The 23501-nt window shown below is 33.3% G+C and overlaps 1 protein-coding gene across 4 annotated transcripts in view; it reads right to left on the bottom strand.

Annotated features, from left to right (window-relative positions):
* Bap170 (Brahma associated protein 170kD) overlaps positions 1-23501 on the bottom strand; it is a 55322-nt gene that overhangs the window by 3382 nt on the left and 28439 nt on the right. For 2 of the 4 annotated variants that reach the window (XM_088260056.1, XM_088260058.1), the window contains exons 18-30: positions 23005-23072; positions 21986-22120; positions 20182-20256; positions 18467-18623; positions 17173-17268; positions 13594-13685; positions 10544-10663; positions 7409-8143; positions 6519-6589; positions 5795-5948; positions 5134-5358; positions 2590-2628; positions 228-319 (exon numbers count right to left, since the gene is read on the bottom strand). In XM_088260056.1, coding sequence (XP_088116182.1) covers positions 228-319; positions 2590-2628; positions 5134-5358; positions 5795-5948; positions 6519-6589; positions 7409-8143; positions 10544-10663; positions 13594-13685; positions 17173-17268; positions 18467-18623; positions 20182-20256; positions 21986-22120; positions 23005-23072 — 2059 coding nt within the window. The remainder of the gene's footprint in view (positions 1-227; positions 320-2589; positions 2629-5133; positions 5359-5794; positions 5949-6518; positions 6590-7408; positions 8144-10543; positions 10664-13593; positions 13686-17172; positions 17269-18466; positions 18624-20181; positions 20257-21985; positions 22121-23004; positions 23073-23501) is intronic. The other 2 variants (XM_088260057.1, XM_088260059.1) reach the window with 2 other exon arrangements.

Raw genomic sequence — 23501 nt, 5'->3', positions numbered from 1 at the left:
CTTTTTTCAACGACAGTTGTGACCAAGATTTGCTGCATCCTACGCCTTATCTCTTCATTCCTCACAAAGTCAAACCACCGCACGCCTAAAATTCTCCGCAGACACCTATTCTCAAAGCTTAGTACACGGCTGCTCTGGGCCCTTATAAGGTGCCATGTTACATTGTTATACAGTGTGTTAACATCGGGTGAACGTTTGATTCACATAAATATGTATGTTGAATTTACCTGCGTCCGGTGTGGGAGTAGATGACTATATTTCTCAATATGAGGGCTGCCGTCAGGCGAATGCTCTTGGTCACCGGACCTTCGTTATCATCCTGAAAGGTTTTAACATCCTGTTAATTAAACCATTGTTCAATCCAAACATTGATGTTTGGATTGTTTGAACTTCCAATTAAACAATATAAAAATACTTTTACCAAGCACAAAAATGGTAACACATTTTATCAGTTCATGACTACTACACATTGAACAAACATTCTAGTTGGAATATGTATACACAAAAAAACATACATGCAAAAAATAAACAATGTCAATAAATATTTATTTTTGTATTATTGGACCACACTCAAACACAGAAATTAACGCCTTAGGGACATTTATATTAAGATATAATATATTATATAAAATGACCCAACAGGAGCGAAAATTTATATTTATATAAACAAAATATAAATGTTTGGACTTAAGCAATCACTTTATCACCGACAATTACCTTTCTGCCCATAATTATTATCTGAATTCTTCTGTTGTATTATAATATCTATATACAACATTGTAATCAGGCAAAAATGGATATTTAACACATTGTCGGGTGGTTTTTTCATCAACTCCGACCCTAATTAGTATAATAATTAGGTCCCTATACTATCACAAGTAACTCCAAACCCAAATTCGATCTGTAAAATTTTTTTTTTAATGTCTCTCACGCTCCAAAAATCAGCAAATAGAACGCTTATAAGTGTACCAAACAATGTTTGAATAATGAAAAAAAAATGTAAATACATACATACATTGATGTCTAATTTCATATTATTTTTTGACATCTCATCAAAGATGAAGAAGAATATGGAAGTCTGGGCATTTACGGGGCTTACGATCGTCATAGACTGGTTTAAGTGATCACTTTACACATGTGTAACATTCTACCCATTATTGACAACCACACTACTCAAGTTCTATATATATGAACCAATTTAGAAACCTTGTTCATGAATCACTAGAACTTCACTAGAGACATCTATTGGTGAGATGTAAAGAAGCTTTTTATTAAGCAGAAACTCTTATATTAGTATGTGAGATCCGAATCCTGGATTATAATCACACACATGATGAAGTTCTAGTGATTCATGAACAAGGTTTCTTAATTGGTTCATATATATAGAACTTCCAAGAATTTGAGTAGTGTGGTTGTCAATGATGGGTAGAATTGGTGAATGTTACACGTGTGTAAAGTGATCACTTAAACCAGCCTATGACGGTCGTAAGCCCCATAAATGCCCAGACTTCCATATTCTTCTTCATCTTTGATGAGATGTCAAAAAATAATATGAAAATAACTTCTGTAATTGGAGATAATCCAGATTTTGTGAACAAGTATTTGGACACACTCAAAATGTTATCTAATTTCATGTTTTTAAAATACATTTATTGAAAGTATTTTTGATTTTATGTACTTTTGAAAGTCACCATCACGTCACGGGTGTTGTAAGCCACTATTTTTTGTTTTCTTTTATCCGTAAAACCAGATACAATTGGTTAATTCATTCATTGAAATTTCATCTTAGTAAAAAAACAAAGAGTATCTCCGCAAATTTTCAGTCTCCCCCGTTTAAACACAGCACATGTACACATTATATGAATAAATACAACACAAACTTTATAAAATAAAACAACTTTGTTTTAACCATTTTTTATTGGTACACTTTATCCAACCGGTTTCGACAAGAACCTTGTCATTATTAACTGTGAGTATTTCAATGTTTTATAAATTAAGAAAATATGTCCAAAAGTATGTAAAAATATGTCCAGAAAGCAGAGTGAAGGCTGTTGAAATGTGCTTCAAAAATATCCGCACACTCCGTACACCATATGAAAATATGATTTAAAAAAATGTGATTTAAAAAACGGGAAAAAACTCCTTAATGTTGCGTTTATTGAGTATTGCGCAGCGAATACTTCCACTCTGGACGACAACTTGTGTCCGGAGTGTGCGGATGTTTTTGGCATTGTAAGGGACTATAACTTAACTATGAGTATTTTAATGTTTTAGAATTAGTACATAAACCCTGATAAACAAGGTTCTTGTCAAAACCGGTTGGATAAAGTGTATCAATAAAAAGTGGTTAAAACAAAGTTGATTTATTTTATAAAGTTTATAAAATGTGCCACAAAGTATCTGCGAAAAACATTCAAGAAAATACAACACACATTACAACGACAAAAAAGACTGACATAGTTCTGGTAAGAAAATATTTTCTACCAATGTAAGCAAGCTGAAATGGCAGGACCAAGCATAAGGACGACACAATCTACTAAGTACTACAAAACACACATTGATAAATCAACTGTTAGTATTTTTTCTCACCGGTGTTTCTACCGTGGTCCGGCTTGCCTCAGCTCTGTTCTATAATCCAACACCAAAACATATTTTAGTTACACTTTTTATTGGGTGTTATTTATCCAAAACCTTACTATGTTGAAGCGAATGGGCTATTTTCACTCGGAAGAAATAACAGATTCAACTGGCATAAGGGACATTTTTTTTGTAGTATGTTTTTTTTTGCATTTTTGGACTAAGTAGATTCTACTGACTCCAAAAATGCAAAAAAAAACGTACTACAAAAAAATGTCCTTTACTGTGTTTTGAGTTTGGACAGCCGCATTGCGGGTTTGACTCTCGCCAATTGTAAAATAAATTCAAGAAGGATTTATTTTCAATTAGTCTGGGTGTTTGTTATGTATTTTTCACATCTACCTTCTCTATTCTTACTATCCTACCTGCAGGCATGCCTCTCAAAGTAGAGACTTTGTGAGTTATTCCGTAAAAATAAAAATAAATCTAATGATATCATACTTAACCCTTACTGGTCCAATGTTGAATCTCATTCGACATCGATTTTTTAAATAAATTATTTAAATAAATTATTAAATAAATAAATTATTAAATAATAATTTATTTAAATTCCAAGCTTACATTTTTGTCACTCGTATCTATTACAACAGTATGTGGAGCAGAGGAAAACTGTTTTTTTCCAATTGGAATTGTCTACCTAGATTTTTTTTTAATTTTTGGGGACCGGAAAGGGTTAAAGATTGTTACATTATAAACGTCACAAATTGTTTGTTTTTCTTGCAATTAAAATACAGATAGTCTTAATCCTTAAATCTCCCTTATTTCTTCTACAGATTTCAACAAGAAAAGAATCAATTATTTTGTGATTTTTTTCACAACAATTTATTTTTCCAATAATAGTAATAAATACAAAAGTGAAAATTGCCCAGCAGTTAGGAGGTGAATAAAACGTGTTTTTGTTATCCTGTTTTTATGAAAATTCAGCGGTTGTTAGTTGAAATACGATTTCAAATATTTAGTTGGTTAAAATGTTTAAAAATATAGCATGTAAAATTAATTAAACTACGGTGAGTATGATACATGTTATTTTCACTATAATTTATTTTTAACAATGAAAAAAAGGCAGAAGAAGGATTAATGTGCAAACCATTAAATGTGAGATATTTTTACTTCATTAATAGACTAAAAATTTACAAGTTTGTCTGTCTAATTGGTGAGGGAACACCATCGTTATTTTTGATGCAAAAATGATTTGACCATGTAAAAATTTACATAAATATATGATAATGAAGGTAATTTAAGATTTTTATCATTAATATGTCAACATAGACAAATGAACATAAGTCTATTGAGAAGGGTACATATAGAAGTCTGGGTATATTTATATTTATTGATGTAAATAGCTCCCAAGTAGAGCAAATCTAATATTGGCAAATGAAAATGGTGACACTCAACTCTGTCAAATGTGTCGGAATCCATAGAAATGATTACAATACAGAATTTATTTTCATATTTGGTAAACAATCCTCGTCTATGGATTTTCACCATAGATATTCACACATTGTGTGCAATGAGTTCCATTTTCAAATGGAGTAAGGTAGTTTTAAAAAAAAGGAAACGTAAATCAAGAACACAAAAATGTATGATGTCCATCTCTTTCTAGCAATATGTAAATTTTTACTCCACCTCGTTGGCAACACTAAGCAACCAACTTTGTACTGTAGGTACTGCAGCACTTGGTAGGTACCTACAAAAGCTCAATGATTCCGTGATTTTATGTTGGGTACAATAAAAGTCTGTTAATTTGAAATACAAGAGATTGAATTTGAACAACAACAAAAATGTTAGTAAAGTAACACAAAACTGACTTTTAATACATAAACAGTAAAATATAATATTGTGTTATTTAATTATCTGTAAGTCATAAGCTCATGATTTTTTCATAACATATATTTTCTCCTGTACGACTGTACAGGAGAAAGTGACCAACTAACAAAGGGTAAAATGTTCAGGAAGGCCATTTAAGTCACTTTTGCTTGGCAACAAAATAAACATCAATGTAGTTAGTCATTTTTACCAAGTCAATATATTATACTTCCAAGTTTAAAATCATTTGGGATGTTTTTCAGGGCAATATTAAGCTAGTAAGATATCAAATAGTCAATGGTCACATTTCTGTAAAAAATGCACTTGGTCATTTTCTCCTGTATGACTACGATATAGATGTTTTCCTCGCACTAATGGAATTCATATTAGGTTTTGTTTAAATACCCCTAAAAAAATTATTGCACTAATAAGGTTTATGTTCTTTTTTAAATATTTTTGGAATACTTATATATTTTGACATGAAGAAAGGGATACATATTAAATCAAATTTATTTAAAAAACTCAATTTAGGGACCTTGAAAATGGCAAATTTTGTAAATGATCGCTGTTATAATTTATGGACTTGTACTGTTATCGATTTTTGGTACACCACCATCAATGAATCAACCTAGTTAGAGCTTCATGGTAAATTGTTAGTTGAAATACATAATTTATGATCTCTCTACTGACCATCAGCTCCCGGGGGTTGAGGAAGTCCACGGCGTGTCGCTTGATGGCGTGCAGCGCGGCGTTGGTGGCGTACCCTGAGCCGGTGGGGACTCCGGCCGCCCCGGGGGTGGCGGAGGCGCTCGGGGACGGGGGACCCGGAGACTCCCCGCGCAGCTCAGGCCCAGGGGACGTGATGGTCAGCGGCACGATGCCCTTACGACGCTGGGCCAGCGAAGCCCTAAGGGCCTGGAATGCATCAATTTTTATATTATACCCCTATAGATAGAACCCCTCTCATCTGCCCTTGGCTGGCCACTCCGATTGATCTAATTATTTTTTTTTACTATAGTGAAGTTCTAGTGATTCAAGAACAAGATTTTGAAATTGGTTCATATATAAAGAACTTCCAAGAATATGAGTAGTGTGGTTGTCAGTAATGGGTACAATTGGTGAATGTTACACGTGTGTAAAGTGATCACTTAAACCAGCCTATGACGGTCGTCAGCCCCGTAAATGCAAAGACTTCCATATTCTTCTTCATCTTTGATGAGATGTCAAAAAATAAAATGTATTATATGCGTTACCTTTTTTTTCAACAGCTTTTGTGCGGTTTATTGCAATGTTTTTTATGTGGAGAATAAGACATACAGTCATTTTTGAGTTCAGAGATTATTTAATTTACCTCAGATGAGCAGTGTCGGTCTTGCAGATGGGTCATCATAGAGAACCGCTTACGCGGTAGCTGGTCACAGTGCGCCCACAAGCACGGCAGCTCATTCTTGTTGCAGTGTGCGGCGCAAGCGTGTGCATACACAGCAGCGGCACTCTCAAATACCCTGTAGAGATGGTAAGAAATGATAATAGGTTTGAAATGAAATATTAAGCAATATATTGTAACGCCGATGGCAGCACTAACACCCGAGAGGGAGTGTAATAAAAGGGTACCCAGCCGCCCACGCGCTGCCCTCTACTGCCGGACCTCGCTGCTATCAGACGTGTCAAGAAAAATTGTGGTTACTAAGCAATTGTATCAGTATTGAAATAAACGCTGTAATTCTACTAATTTGTATAGTTATCCTCCGAAAAATTCATGTTCACGTTTACAAAACATATCGTTAGTGTAAAGGCAAAGGGGTATATCTGCCTCAGACCAAATTTTACAGGAGAGCAAAAACAAACTTGTGAAATAAATAACTCATTTGTTTTATGTATTTTTATTTGTACATATCTTATGAAAACTAAATAAGTATCGCAACTGCAGCTTTATTCTCTTGCCAGATTATGGAATACACTATTTTAGACATTTTGTGGAACAAACTTAGAAAATAAAAAATTTGACAGATATACCCCTTTGCCTTAACACTACCGATATATAGTTGTGATTGGAGTTTTAGGCTATAACTTACGTGTCACATCCTTTCCACTGGCACACCCACGGTTCATCCGGTATCTTTCTCTGGACTACTGGGGGCTCCTTCTAAAAACATATATTAAATGTAATAATCATACAATCTTGTGGTTCTATGAATGTTTTGTAGTGTGTTATTGGTGAATTGTGCAAGGTGGGGAGTGTTTTCCAATGATGTCTATATGCAAGGATTGTTTTAGTGCTTAGTTGTTTGACAGTCTTGTGTTGTTTGAACTTGAAATTTTATTTTCATGAAATGAATTAATGAATTTTTGTGCAACCTATGATGATAACCTATTATGGGACCTGAAGCGGAGGGCTGATCACCTTTCCTTCATGTGTTAAAGATCAAGATAACACTTTGTTTATATGATGGAGTGCCCTATGCACCATCGGTGCGGATAAGGGTTAGAAAAGAAGAAGAAGATTATGATATTGTTATATCCATTATAAAATTCAATATGCCTAGTTTTGATAATATGACGGGCGAAATTAGGAAATAATGTTAAAAGGAATTCATAAATATATTCATAATATTCTTTTAGCATTTTTTATGTACTGTTTATTTTTTTAATTTTGATTTCATTCTATATATAAGTTTTATTTCTCTGATAATTTTTTTATACACAACTGGCATAATCACATTTTTCAATATATTTGAATATATTGCACATTAATATCAAAAACAAAACTTTACTTATAATAGTTTACTTTGACAGTGAGAAAAATGACCGCCATATAGCCGGGCATTGCGATGCGTCGCATTTTTGTGACGGTGTAATTTGTAATTGACTTTTTGACACATTTCACTGTATCATTATTCGTCAATCCCGCACAACTAAAATAATATAAAATATATAAAGTGTGTAATAATGAAATTCTACTCACAATGACTTGGGGTTCATTCACTACGGGTTGATTGACAATAACCTTGTTGGCCTGGAACTGCTGCTGCCCGGAGACTATGATCTTCTGGCCCTGGATAATCTGCGAGTTGTTGACGATGATCTTCTTCTCCACCTTCCCGGCCTGCTGCGCCCCCAGGACGATGTTCTGCCTGTTCTGCTCCACTATGAACTGGTTCCCGGCGCTTATGATCCTCGGAGAGGTGGTCATGCCCTGCGAGACGGAAACCATCTGCTGATTGCTGCCGATAAACTGCTGCCCTTGGCTGATGATCTGGTGCTGGTTGCCGACCATGATCTGCTGGTTGCCGACCATGATCTGCTGGTTCCCAACCACGATCTGCTGGTTCCCCCCGATCATCTGCTGGATCTGGCCAAACTGCTGCTGGTTACCCGACTGCACAATGACTTGCTGGCCGCCCTGGATGATCTGCTGGTTGGCCTGCATGAGCTGCTGGCTGCCCTGGAGTAGCTGCTGGTTTTGCTGCTGCTGTTGCTGGTTGGTGATGAGTTGGTTGGAGATTATCTGGGGCTGCGGTTGGTGGGTGATGACCGGCTGCTGACAGGGGACTAGCTGCGCCTGGCCCTGGACTATCTGCTGCTTGATGACTCCGGGCTGATGCAGCATGCCGCCTTGGATCATCCCCTGATTGGATTGGAGGACGCCCTGGGTGGATTGGATCACTCCGGTGGATGTTTGGATTATCCCTCCGGTACTCTGGAAGCGTGACATAATTGTGATATAACTATTTAGTGATATTAAAAATGTTTTAAGGTAAGAGTGGTCTTATGCAACATTTACACAAAGACAATTGGTCTACTTAGATGATCATTGATTTATTTTGCAATGTGAGCAGCTCAATATGCAAGCAGATGGTCACACATTTAGATCTAACCAGAAAAAAGTGCAATACAGAAAAACATCAATAAATCAATATAAAAATAATGAATACTTTTTTTTTAAATATATGATGGCGTCGCATATAAAATATATTGCTTTTGCCAATGTCAAGTTAATTAAATAATATTACTTAATTATAAAACATGATAGACTTATTATTAAACTAAAAATAATGAATACTAAAAATAATACATATATAAATTATAAAATGTGTTTAAGATGAAAAATAAGTGATGTAAATAAAATCTCGGTGAGTGGTTATAACATTTTTTTTAAAAGTTAAAAAAACTAACCACAAAGTACATACTATAAAGGAATGTGATGAGGAAAGCTTTATGTGCAATGATATTAGATGAAAACGCTACCACAGATTATGAATGATGGTGTAAAAACAATAGAAAACTTGTGAAGTCAACAAAACTGGCCATTTCCAAAAATGTAACACTGAACGGGTAACACTGAACAAAACCCGGATATTTCAGCATGCCAATTTGCATACAAGGGACACATTTTTAACTAACACATTAACTGCAAAGGCGATTTTCAAAATTCCAATTTAAAAAGGCAATTCTTTAAAAATATTATTTTACCTTTTGTTTTTAAATAAAAAAACAGAATTATAAGCCAGCATTGATTTTTTGGTCTCTTCCCAGAAGCCATCTATCCATATTAGCACTAGGAATTTGATCATAGCTGCACGAATACGGCAAGTAAATACAGTATGAGATAACTCGTAGTCGGCGTCCTAGCAAAGAACGCAATCTAAGAGTTATCTCGTAGTTGGCAGTCAACGTGTTAATTAAGGCACAAATCTGTAATTTCAAGGCGGACTGCAAAATCACACTCAAAATAAAGGTTTGAGTTCATAATGTGACAATCACAAGATGAGTTATGGATTTGGCCATAATATAGACACGAGTTAAGATGATTTTTTAATGATACTTTGTGCCACATTTCCTCAAAATTAATAAATTTTACTCGGTAAATACAATTTTTTGATCAAATCTATTGTGTTATCATTTTCAAACACCGTATGTGAAGCTAAGTTTAAATTTTAGAGTTGTGTCCTTATTTCATAAAAATTAATAAATCTCACTAGGTAAATACCATTTTTTTTAATCTATTGTGTCATCATTTTCAAACACCGTATGTGAAGCTAAGTTTAAATTTTAGAGATGTGTCCTTATTTTATAAAAATTAATAAATCTCACTAGGTAAATACCATTTTTTTTAAAATCTATTGTGTCATCATTTTCAAACACCGTATGTGAAGCTAAGTCTAAATTTTAGAGTTGTGTCCTTGGTACAATGAAGCATGAAGAGGCGGTAGGAGCTGTTTATTATTTATTTTATTTTTTTATCAGCGGAAATACGGACAACAAGCTTTATAGTCATGGCAAAGTTTGTTCTTTTCCATTTCCATTTTAACACTTTTATTCGAAACATCTCTACAAACACCCTCGTCTTCTTGAGGGATGGACGATAGTAAATTTAACGTAAAGAAATACAGTAACTGGGACAAAGGAGAGATCGATCAAAGTTTAGACTTATTGTTGGGTAATATATCCAAAATTAAACAAGGTTTTTTGGATTGAATTCTACATTTCTTTATGTATATGCTAATACGTGACACGTTTTGTCTTATTAAGACATTATCAAACACTCATAATGTGATTGTTTGATAATGTCTTAATGAGACGAAACGCGTCACATATTGACATATCGTAGTCATACAGGAGAAAGTGACCAAGTGCATTGTTTTACAAAAACGTGATCATTGACTATTTGATATCTTACTAGCTTAATATTGCCCTGAAAAAATCCCAAAGGCTTTTAAACTTGGAACTATAATATATTGATTTGTTAAAAACGACTAACTGCATTGGTGTTTATTTTCTTGCTAAGCAAAAGTGACTTAAATGGCCCTCCTGAGCATTTTACGTTTTGGTAGTTGGTCACTTTCTCCTGTACGACTGCGATATACATAAATAAATGTAGAATTCAATCCAAAAAACCTTGTTTAATTTTGGATATATTACCCAACAATTCAATATGGAATTCTACCAACTGTCTGCAGTTACAATAATTGAGACTTATATTTGTCAGTGTGAATGTGTGCGATGCGGTTTGGGCTTATACAGCGTCAGCGTATTCACTTGTGGAAATGGCGGGCACGGACAAACATAGCACGGAAACACCACAATCCCAGTCGGGTACCTGAATGACCGAGCTGCCGCCGGCCTGTTGGTGCTGCGACTGCTGTTGGTTGAGCGCCTCAGTGGCCTGACTTATCAAACTGTTCAACGTGTTTTCATCCAAGCCACCGGGATTATTCACCTTTAAACAGACACTACTTTCCTTACCCAATACTTGCATCTTGGCAACACAAAACCAATTGAGCCCGTGTGTGAAAACAGCCGTATCATTAATGATGACAATTATTTTATAATTATTAGAACTAATGAATTAAATTAACCCTTTCCGGTCCTATGTGGAATGTCATTCGACATCGACTTTATTCCGGTGAGTCCTATGTCGCATGTCATTCGACATTTTTTTTCTTCATCAGTTTAGTGTTGAAATACAAGCAAACATATTTTTTCTCACTCGTATTTAGTGTGCGGTATACTGGGACGAGGATTCAATGATTTTTATAATCACTAGAATGTGTAACTTTCTACCTAAGAATGATATAAAAGGTTTGTTTTGGGGGCTGGCTCGGTACCCGTCACTCGGATGTCCGGCTACCGGCATCAGTTACACTCGACCCCTGCGGATGTGAGCAGCAGTGATGACGATTCCATCCACAATAGCCCACGATACCATCCAGAAAAATGTTACGCTTAATGAAAAATTCCTAGAGGTAGGAAAGAAACCCGATACATTTGCGTCACTTACTGAGAGAAAGCCCGGCTATTGCATCGGTGACTGTTTTCACCGATATCATACATTAGATGTCTATAAAATGTAATAAAAAGAGACAAGATTGTATAAATTCAAAATAATAATAAAAAATTAACACAAGTGTAGTTTTATTTAAAAAACTTGGATGTATTGTTTTACCCTGTAATGCTGTAAATCTATTGTGGACCTGATGGAATTTTTTTTTTTAATTATATGGACCGGAAAGGGTTAATCATTTTATTTATTGATTTGGCGTTTAATTTGTAGAACTCCTTTTTAATTTATGTATTAATTTTAAATCAAACACAGATTTTTTAGTCTACTAAGTTGTATTTTATTAACAAAAACATTCGTTTGATAATGCCCTAACAAGGCGAAACAATTGTCACAATATTAATTTTTTATGTGTTTTTGTTAATAAAATACAACTTAGTAGACTCAAAAAATGTGTGTTTGATTTAAAATTAATCACTTCATACTTAATCATTTTGTGTTTTTTTTCTTCACAAAAATAGAACTAAAACATCAGGTCAATTTATCTTTTTAGAGTTTACAAAATGAAAAAGTTGTCCAGTTAAAAAAAAACTATAACAATACAAAGAAACAATAAAAAAAGTGCAAAGTAATAATACAAAGATTCTAGGAGCTACTGCATTTTAAAGTACTTAAATAATATTAGGCGATAGTGCTGTGGTTCCAGAAACGAGCTCAATCACAAATTTTTTGTTAATGATATTAAAAAATTGATACATATATAACGCTTTCATATTCATACAAAAAAAATCAGTGGCTGTTACAGTGTGGGTCTTGGAGAGTGGGGGAAATTATTCTTAATAATTTGTCCCCATTTAAAAAAAAAATACATAAGTTAACACACCTTTATAGTCACATATCGCTCACTCCTTTCAAGAACGTCATAAATCGAAAATCATAAATGTCAATTTTAATTGTGCATGTTTTCGGAATGCCCAGAAAATGTACTATATCCCAGCAAAAGAGGCATATTTTCAACTTAATATTTACCCGCTACAGGGCAGAAAGTGTTGTTTTTGCATTTTGAAGAAAATGTATTGTTTAATTATTTTTTTTATATACACTAAATGTTTTTCAAATGGAGAAAAAACCTTTAGGTTTTACCTAAAAAGATCTGTTGCACAGTAAAAAGTTCAATAAGTGGCTTGATATTTATTTTTAATAAATTGTATTATATTTTTAAACTTTAAAAACGTTTTTCTGAAAAATCAAGTTTTTTTTATTTATGACGTTCTTGAAAGGAGTGAGCGATATGTAACGTTTTCATATTCATACAAAAAAAATCAGTGGCTGTTACAGTGTGGGTCTTGGAAAGTGGGGGAAATTATCCTTAATAATTTGTCCCCATTTAAAAAAAATAAAATACATAAGTTAACACACCTTTATAGTCACATATCGCTCACTCCTTTCAAGAACGTCATAAATCGAAAATTGTCAATTTTCAGTTGTGCGTGTTTTCGGAATGCCCAGAAAATGTACTTTATGCCAGCAAAAGAGGCATATTTTTAACTTAATATTTGCCCGCTACAGGGCAGAAAGTATTGTTGTTGCGTTTTGAAGAAAATGTATTGTTTAATTATTTTTTTTATATATGCTAAATGTTTTTCAAATGAAGAAAAAACCTTCAGGTTTTACCTAAAAAATTCTGTTGCACAGTAAAAAGTTCAATAAGTGGCTTGATATTTATTTTTAATACATTGTATTATATTTTTAACTTTAAAAACGTTCTCCTGTCAAAAAAATCAGGTATTTTGATTTATGACGTTCTTGAAAGGAGTACGCGATATGTGAATAATTTTGGTTGCACGTACGTATTATTAGTATGTATTTTTGTGGGCGTGAATATATACCACATATTTACATATATGGATAAATTATTTTGGTTCTCTTGGAATGGGTAAACCCGTTTAGACAGAACTAGCAATTCATATATAAAATTGCATTGTATTGTATATAGTAAGTACACACACATACACATATATTAAAACTGTGCATGTATTTACCTAAACAAATAAATATTTAAACCATTCATCTCTGATTGCACTAAGAGATTTAGAAATTTGAAAACAATTTTGTGACTAAAAACTTCTTCAGTACTAGATTACACATCACCGAAAGGGCAATTTTTCACATGACACATATGTATTCATTCTGTCCCTCAAAAAAATAATAACATTCTGGCATAATATGCCCTTCAAAAGGGTGGAGTCATTTCACAGACCACCCTTTCAAAAATCGTGGAATGGACTTTTTGATAGTAAATCATTATTCCGTGCATATTGTCAATATAGTAAATATCAAAAATGTAAGGTATATAATTGGTAACTTACAGTTAGGGTGATGGGAGCATTCGGTCCATTACTACTTTGCACTATTATAATTGTCTTGTGCGGTATTACACCACTTTGCATGAAATTAAGACCTGAAAACATTAAAAAACAAATGAAAAATAAAAACAATCAAATAGAGAACTATTTTGGAAAATGTAAGAATCCTAGTACATAGCTATTGTCAATATAGGGTATTATGTTTTTTTATCAGCAAATAAATCAATATAAAAATCATTTTGACATTTTGTATTGTGAAGAAATAGGACATATATAATAATAAAACCCTTATCCGCACCCAATGGTGCATAGGGCACTGCGTCATATAAACGCAGTGTTATCTTGATCGTTTACACATGAAGGAAAGGTGATCAGCCCTCCGCTTCAGGTACCAGTCCAGGGTAATATTAAATAAATATGACAGTGAAAAAATCACTAATATTTATTTTACCGCCCTTGGGAATCGAACCCGGGACCTCCAGAACCGTAGCCGAGCGTGCTGACCATTACACTACAGAGACGGACGTATAATTAGTAATAGGACATTATAATAATAATTTTGGATTATTTAAATAGCGACATATAAATAAAATACTAACTTAAGGGCGCTCAACTATGATTAAATAATAGAGAAAAGAAAATTACTAAAATGATCTTGTTAATGAATTCGTTTTTATTGTTTATTTTTCTAAAGATCATCTCACTCTCACTGTTTCTATCTGCTAGTGGAAGAGCATATCACGCCATCGGTCCAAAAATATATGTTCCATAGTAATATTTTTTAAAAATGTATAACATAATACTATTAAGAACAACAAAAAACGAAGAAAAAAGTCCCTCTCCAAGCACAAGAGCTCAGTCTCTTTTTTGGAGAGGCTCAGCGCAACTAAAATTATTAGATGTATTTAGTAGAAATGTATAGAAATTGTATAAATAAATGTAACCATAATAATACATGAAAAAAATATATAAAAAACTTCACCATTTTGCGTATTACGACACATACTATTATGACTTTCATATTTTCCTTGTATAAAAAAATAGACGCTAAGAAAATTTGATCTTGTTGTCTCGTCTTTAAAGTGACAATCCAGTGCTGGATGGAATAAATAAATAATTAAATAATTCACATTTGATATTCATTTTATCATACTAAACGTACACTACGGGTACAGTCCAGGGTAATATTAAATAAATATTATAATAAGAGTGAAACAAATCACTCAATATGACCCACATCTTGGTGACTAATGCACGGTGGACAAGCACGCCAACCACAACGTTACGGAGGAGGTCATTTTGAATTTAGTTCAAATATAGGCAATTAAATAAATAAGAAATAAAAACCATCCACAAATATGTTTATGATTGAATATGAGCACAAAACAAAAACAAGAAGGCAAATCAAAGACATGTTTTATGAAATAAAGTAATAAATTTATAGATGGAAACATCGAAACATGACCTACTGTCTAACAAACTTATCCGTAGAATGGTACTAGCTTCTTTATATAAATAATGTAATTTTTTGAACGGGATTATCCGTTAATAAATTTTATTATACCTACTAGCTTCTTTTATATCAATTAATGAATTTTATTGTACTAGCTTTTTTTATATCAATTAATGAATTTTATTCTACTAGCTTCTTTTATATCAATTAATGAATTTTATTGTACTAGCTTCTTTTATATCAATTAATGAATTTTATTGTACTAGCTTCTTTTATATCAATTAATGAATTTTATTGTACTAGCTTCTTTTATATCAATTAATGAATTTTATTGTACTAGCTTCTTTTATATCAATTAACTAATTTTATTGTACTAGCTTCTTTTATATCAATTAACTAATTTTATTGTACTAGCTTCTTTTATATCAATTAATGAATTTCATTGTGCTAGCTTCTTTTACAACAATTAATGAATTTTATTGTACTAGCTTCATTTATATCAATTAATGAATTTTACTATACTAGCTTCTTTTAAATACATTATTTATTTAGGAATAGCCCACAAAGCTTCTACTTTTGGAGGTAGAATAGTTAGGATAGGGAAGGTTAATGTGAAAAATACATTAAAAAAAACCTAGACCAATTGAAAATAAATCTTTCTTGAATTTATTTTGTAATTGGCGGGAATCTAACCCGCGACGTCAGTTTCGCATTCGATCGCCTACCCAACAACGCTACGGTACCTAATGTAACCTTTTTTGTACTAGCTTTAAAAATTTACTAATTTAATGTAACTTATTTATACTAGATGTTATATTATTTTAAATTTAAGTTTTATTCGGTAAATACTACTATTTCCTAAAATACATTCCGCATCATTTTCACTGTATCAAAATTATGCGGAATGCATTAAAATATATATCACAGTAGATTTTTAAAAATAGTGGTTTTGACTAAGTAAAAATTAAATTAAAAACGATTGTTTTTTATACTCGATTCTTTTACATATGCATATTAATCAAACTTTTTTTGTAGTAGCTTCTTTTATAAACATTTATGTACATTTTTACATGGTTTTAAATCATTCAGGCATCACTAATGGCAGCGAAGGCGCTCCTACCAACTCTACGGATAAGCTTATCACACCGTTAACATACCGGGTCTTTGAGTGGGCGTGGTCTTTTTTTTGTTGACAACACGTTTCTGCTCCATTCTACTTGAAGCTAGCAGCATGATTTACACACAAACACTCGCTGATTACATAAACATACAATATATCTTATTACACAACATTTTCTTTAGTTCTTACTCAATTCCTTTTAGATTTTTTGGCTGTTTGTTTGTGAAGTTTTTACAGAATTCTAATTTCAATTTAACTTTTTGAATACAGAAACAGGTATATTGACAGGTAAAAAGTAATAATTTTCTATGACATTTCATAATTTTAAATCATTTTTTAGCCAGACATTTATAACCATATATAACCACTAAACAAATTTCTATCTGCTCACACAAAATCTTAGTGAGTGGTTTTAAATTAAAGTAGGTAACATTTTTAATAATTTTAATTTAAGCGATCCGACAACTCAATTTGGACACTCTATGGTAAATATCCATAGAAAACATTGCAATATAGAGTAAAATAGTATAATCATGTTGCCAATCTTTTTCTTTATTATGATAATTTCTATGGATTTTATCAAAGATGGTCGGGGACGCACAAATCATGTCTGTAAGTTAAGTCGGCCATGTTTAAAAGATTAATGATATTTTAGGTATTTGTTATTTGTGTAATGTGTTTCTTAAAATTTTGTAATTAGATTTAATACTGTAATTATTAATTAGGTGTTTTAAGATGCATGGATAAAAATTATAGACACTGTATAGAAAAGAAAGCTAGTCCATTTTATGAGAGAAAAATACGAAGTGATACGTTTTATATTACAAGGCAAATCGAAGGCCAACAAAGCATATGAAGACGTATATCGTGACTTAAAAACTTGAGAGGAGTTCCACTGTAGCACTAAGTCACTGTTTGGAGCAGCTGCAGATAATGTAAAAATTGCCATTATGATTCCCAACAGTTATCATGGAGTGGCACAACATGAAGAAGAATGTAATTAACCTACCTTGAGTATTGGGGGCTGCGATCAGCTGAAGCGGAGCGGGATGAGAAACAAACTGATTTCCTGCAACATTCCCTCCAACAGGCTTATTGGAACCTCCTGTAAAAATGAAAAAAAAATATATAGCAGTGTAAAGTAACTTTGACAGTACAACCATAGAAAAAAACTTATGTGAAACCGATACCAGTGTTGCAAGTAACATAAATTATTTCAAACAATTATCTGAAATATCATAGTCGTACAGGAGAAAGTGACCAACTAACAAAATGTAAAATGTTCAGGAGGGCCATTTAAGTCATTTTTACTTGGCAAGAAAATAAACATCAATGCAGTTAGTCATTTTTAACAAATCAATATACCATACTTCCAAGTTTAAAATCCTTTAGGATTTTTTTCAGGGCAATACATATTAAGCTAGTAAGATATCAAATAGTCAACAATCATGTTTTTGTAAAAAATGCACTTCGTCACTGTTTTTTTTTTTTGAATTACCTAACATCCAAGTGACTTTGAAATCTAGCTACGGCTTATGCAACAACGCTTATCATGACCCTACTCAAGTTTCAACTTTTTAAGTTTCATAGCCTATGCTTTCTCATGAGTGGATTTACTCTTTATGTTTAAAGTTACTATAATTTCATGTAATTCATGAGTGAAAATTCTAGGCAAAAACACTCGCTGCACTTGGTCACTTTCTCCTGTATGACTACGATATGTCAAAGGTTCTTTTATACTTTTGGCAAATAAAAGGTGCTTAATTATTGTGAGACCATTAATGTTTTTATAGTTTAAGACTTATTTGCTGACATTACCATGTCAATGAATTCTTCCTTTCCCCGAAAATGAATATAAATATACGTACCTACATACCCCATTACCAAAAAAAAATATTATTAAAGTAAATTATATAGCTATTGTTGTCTCTGGTAAATCATTACTGCACATGTTAAAACTATTACCTAAGTACCATAGAACGGAGCTACTTGAACTTTGATGTGTTACTTGAGCCCAGTACAAAAAAAAAATACGTACCTAGAATTGTATAGCTATATAAGGACCGTCAGTCCATTCAATCTTCACATTCGTTTGAAAATGCCATAACTAGGCGAAACAATTGTTTATTGATTTTTACGTGTTTTTTAATAATAAAATACAACTAAGTAGACTAAAAAATCAGTGTTTGATTCAACATTTAATATATAAATTAAAATCAAGTTCTACAAATTGAACGCCAAATCGATAAATACATGAACTGAATGTTTGAGTGTCCAAATACTGTTAATAATTGGTAACGCACCATGCAATATAATCTGGCCTCCTTGATTGGAGATGGTGGGCATTATGATGTGCCTAACTTCCTGTTCCCCTCCTTCCGGAGCAGGCGGAGTGGTTTGCTGAATGACCACGGGAGCAATGGAGCTCTCCGGAGTGGGGGTCTCGCTCGGCACCAGCAACTGGAACGTTCCATCAAATACCATTAACTAATCGCTCACTCCTTTCAAGAATGTCATGAATCAAAAAACTTGATTTTTCAGGAGAACGTTTTTAAAGTTTAAAAATATAACAGGATGTATTAAAAATAAATATCAAACCACTTATTGAACTTTTCACTGTGCAACAGATCTTTTTCGGTAAAATCTGAGTATTTTTTCTCCATTTGAAAAATATTAAGTATATCTTAAAAAAATAATTAAACAATACATTTTCTTCAAAATGCATAAACAACACTTTCTGCCCTGTAGCGGGTAAATATTAAGTTAAAAATATGCTGCTTTTGCTGGGATATAGTACATTTTCTGGGCATTCCGAAAACATGCACAACTGAAAATTGACGATTTTTGATTTGACATTCTTGAAAGGAGTGAGCGTAATGTTATGTATTGGTTCGGCATTTACTTTGTGGTTCGGCATTCACTTGTGGTGATAAAATTATAAACAAAAGACTTGTTGTTTTTACCACTTGAGTATTATATTGTTACAACTATTTTCGGAAGCTACATATGTTTCCATCTACGGGTTTGAATGTAAATTTAAAATACAGTTTATATTCAAACCCTTGGATGGAAGCATCTGTAGCTTCCGTAACTACAATAGTTGTTAAAAAATATAATACTCAAATGATAAAAAACAAATGTTTTATTTATAATTTTATACTAACAAAGCCACTTCTCCGCAGGACTAGGCAGAGAAAACAGAACGCCACACCAAACTGTCCTTGCAATCAATCTTCGCCTCTTCCACATTCATCCTATCTCCTAATACATACCCGCCAATTATTTTGACTCTTGACCTGACCATGCCCAAGTATTTGAAATATTTGATCATGCCAAGTTTTTCTCGGTATCTCGGACTTCGTCCGCTTCTTTTTTCAACTAAATTCTCATAAATTTGTTTTACGGTTCTTTCTTCACTCATCCATTCCGCATGCCCAAACCATTTCAGCAAACTTTTCATAATTTTATCGATAATGCTTATCTCAGCCTTGCATTCCTTCCTTATATCACCATTTGAACATATTTATTGTAACTGCAGAGAGTTGGTAGAATTCCATATTGATGGACAGATACTAAACTTAACACAAATAAAAACGGTACCTGGGACAAAGGAGAGATCGATCAAAGTTAAGACTTATTGTTGGGTAATATATCCAAAATAAAACGAGGTTTGTTGGATTGAATTCTACATTTATTTATGTATATGTTAATACGTGACGCGTTTCGTCTTCTTAGGACATTATCAAACACTGCTTTGTATTTAATAATGTCCTAAGAAGACGAAACGTGTCACATATTAACATATACATAAATAAATGTAGAATTCAATCCGACAAACCTTGTTTTATTTTAGATATATTACCCAACAAACCATTTGAACATTTACCATGCATGGTATTGCCGCACTGAGAGATTGCATTGTGACTGCATTCAGTCTACTTTCATCCTACTTTTGCCAAGTCGTCAATAATACACATGTTTGTATTAAACCGAGAGCTGCATGATGAAGAGATCTTACCAGGTCCTCCTCATCCTCCAAGGCGTCAGCCGCAAGGGCTGCGTACAGATTAGCTGCCTTTGAAGATACACCCTCCTAAATGAAAAAATATACATATATGAAAAGGCTTATCTCCTAACCGTATCAACATGATCATTAAATTCTCAAAATATGCACTCCAACCTTTACGCAGAGAGTCTTATTGATATCTCAATACAGATGAAGAAGCCTATTAACCCTTTGAAGACAGAATTAAAAATATTTTACTCAACACATTTTTATTTATAGAAATTATTTACAAATAAGTGTATTTACAGAAACTAAAAATTTACTGAAAATTGTACACACGGATGATGCAATATTTATCCCTCAACAAAATAAAAAATACACATTGTGTGCCTGGTGGTTAGCAACGAAGACTGTGTTTTATAAAGTATATAAATAAAAGCATTTATTCTTTAAAATATGAGGTAATATATAACACTACTTATTTTTAATATTATTATGACTATAACTCACCTGTCATTTTGTTTATTTCGTTTAATAACCTCACAAAATTGATAAACTGAGATACAGATAACCTATAAATATCCCGACATATGCACATCGCCACAATAAATAGTCTGAAATAAGCTCCAAGACAATGATACCAACATGAAATCTATACAAGCACTATTTCTGTTACATGGGCAACACATATTGTACTATTGTTTTAACTAGAAACCTGTAGGCACTTAGACAATTTATTTTTAATTTGTGGTTAGCAGCAGTAACCAGTTGTCCTGAAAGGGTTAAGATGAGAATATGTAAGACTGGGTATGACCTGTCATTGATTGAAGTGGTCACTTTGTACACTGTGTAAAATTCTTGACTATAAATAGTACTCAAAATTCAGAAAGTTGTATATTCTTCTTCTTCTGGCCATTATCCGCACCCGATGGTGCATAGGGAACTGAATCGCACCGAGGCAGAGTATTCTTGGTAGTTAATTATATGAAAGCAAGGTGACAAGTCCTGAGCTTTCGTCCGAGGTAAAATAAATATTATGAAAAAATATTTATACATATAAATAAATGTTTGAGTGAAAAAATATCGTTATTTTATTTATCTTTGCCTTCCCCTAGGAATCGAACCCGGAACCTCCACCACGGTAACCCAACACGCCAGCCACTAAAATACGGAGAGCGGGTTGTATATAATCAAATATTAAATAATCCAAGTCAAGATAGAGAGTCGACAAGATGTTGGGAGAAGACAGATCTCTTGTCTTCAGAATATACAAAATTGGACAGGGATCAAGACCGTCAGGCGCTGTTTAGAGCTGCCCAAGACAAGGACAATTACTCTCAAGTGATAGTCGACGTCAGGGGGGCCCGACATGACACGCACAGAAGATGACAGAAATAGTCGCAAAGAGTCATGTTAACCTGAAAATTCCAGATTTATGAATTTCCAATGCCAAAGCTCTCTCTTTTTGGGAATTAACAGCAAACAGGCAATCTACAACATTTTGAGTGTGTCCAAATACTTGTTCACGAAATCTGGATTATAATATAAGAGTTTCTGCTTAGTAAAAAGCTTCTTTATATCTCACCAATAGATGTCTCTAGTGAAGTTCTAGTGACTCAAGAACAAGGTTTCTAAATTGGTTCATATATATATAGAACTTCCAAGAATTTGAGTCGTGTGGTTGTCAATAATGGGTTGAATATTGGTGAATGTTACATGTGTGTAAACTGATCACTTAAACCAGCCTATGACAGTATGAAACAGGCAATCAGCTGGATTTTCATGTCTACAGTTGAGATATTTGCAAGTCACTCACGGTACGAGGTTTCTTGCTGCTGGGTTCGTCACTGTCTTCTTCCCGACTGGGCTTCCTTTCCTCCGCTGAATTCTGAAGGTTTGCCGGAATGGGGGGTGGGGACCTCTTCTCCAGAAGATCCGCCAACATCTTATTCTGCAAAGATTCAATACAAATACGAACTTTGAAAAGATAAAAAAATATATATTTCTCGAGAATCCCTCGTGAGCTATTTTTTTTTTACATAAATAGGGCTTTTACTAACTGTCAATAGTGCTAAATCGCTCACTCCTTTCAAGAACGTCATATTAAAAAAATTGTCAATTTTCAGTTCATGTTTTCGGAATGCCCAGAAAATGTACTAAGTATATCCCAGCAAAAGCGGCATATTTTTAACTTTATTAACCCGCTTCGAGGCAGAAAGTTTTGTTTTTGCATTTTGAGGAAAAGGTATTGTTTAATTATTTTTTTTAAATATGCTAAATATTTTCAAATGGAGAAAAAACCTTCAGGTTTTACCTAAAAAGATCTGTTGCACAGTAAAGAGTTCAATAAGTGGCTTGATATTTATTTTTAATACATTTTATTATATTTTTAAACTTTAAAAACATTCTCCTGAATTTTTTTTTTTTTAATTTATGACGTTCTTGAAAGGAGTGAGCGATATATCAACTCAAATATGATTTTCTAAAAACACGGCTGTTGAAAAACTGATGATAATGCCAGTGTATTTTGGCGGTCAAGCTGGGAGATTGTGTCGCAGCGTGCGCATTTCTAAAGTTCCGATTTGTCAATAACATTCACAAATAAACAAATTCAATTAGTTTTTAATCTACTTCTTCTTGGTGTAGAGCTTGTGGCCTGTTTTTAAGAAGGATTAGCCTTCTGCAATGTGACTTCCCAGCTCTCAATCCCTTTGGTGGTCTACCCGAGTGTTGTCTACCTTGGGGTTAGCCGTGCAATGCAATGTGGGGGAGTCTGGATGGTTCCATTCTCCTCAAGAACAGTTTAAGTGTAAGGCAATATTTAAAACTACTTACTGCGTTACTGGTTGGCGCTTCCTCTTGAACACTTCCCTCAGAAATGACTGCTTCAAAGACGACCCCTTCTGTAAAATATGTACAAATATATCGGTAGTGTAATGGCAAAGGGGTATATCTGTCCAATTTTTTCATTTTTTAAGTTTGTTCCACAAAATGTCTAAAATAGTGTATTCCATAATCTGGCAAAAGGATATAGCTGTAGTTGCAATACTTATTTAATTTTATTAAGATATGTGCATATAAAAATACATAAAATAAATGAGTTATTTAATTTCACAAGTTTATTTTTGCTCTCCTGTAAAATTTGGTCTGAGACAGATATACCCCTTTGCCTTTAAACTACCAATATACAGTGCATAAATATTTTCTTTATTTTTTTTAAAACCCCTTATCCGCACCCCAATGGTGCATAGGGCACTGTGTCATATAAACGCAGTGTTATCTTGATCGTTTACACATGAAGGAAAGGTGATCAGCCCTCCGCTTCAGGTACC

Source organism: Brachycentrus maculatus, unplaced genomic scaffold (assembly GCF_059751285.1).
Source record: "Brachycentrus maculatus isolate JH-2025_06_01 unplaced genomic scaffold, ASM5975128v1 h1tg000122l, whole genome shotgun sequence".
NCBI lineage: Eukaryota > Metazoa > Arthropoda > Insecta > Trichoptera > Brachycentridae > Brachycentrus > Brachycentrus maculatus.
This window is presented reverse-complemented; position numbering and strand designations above follow the sequence as displayed.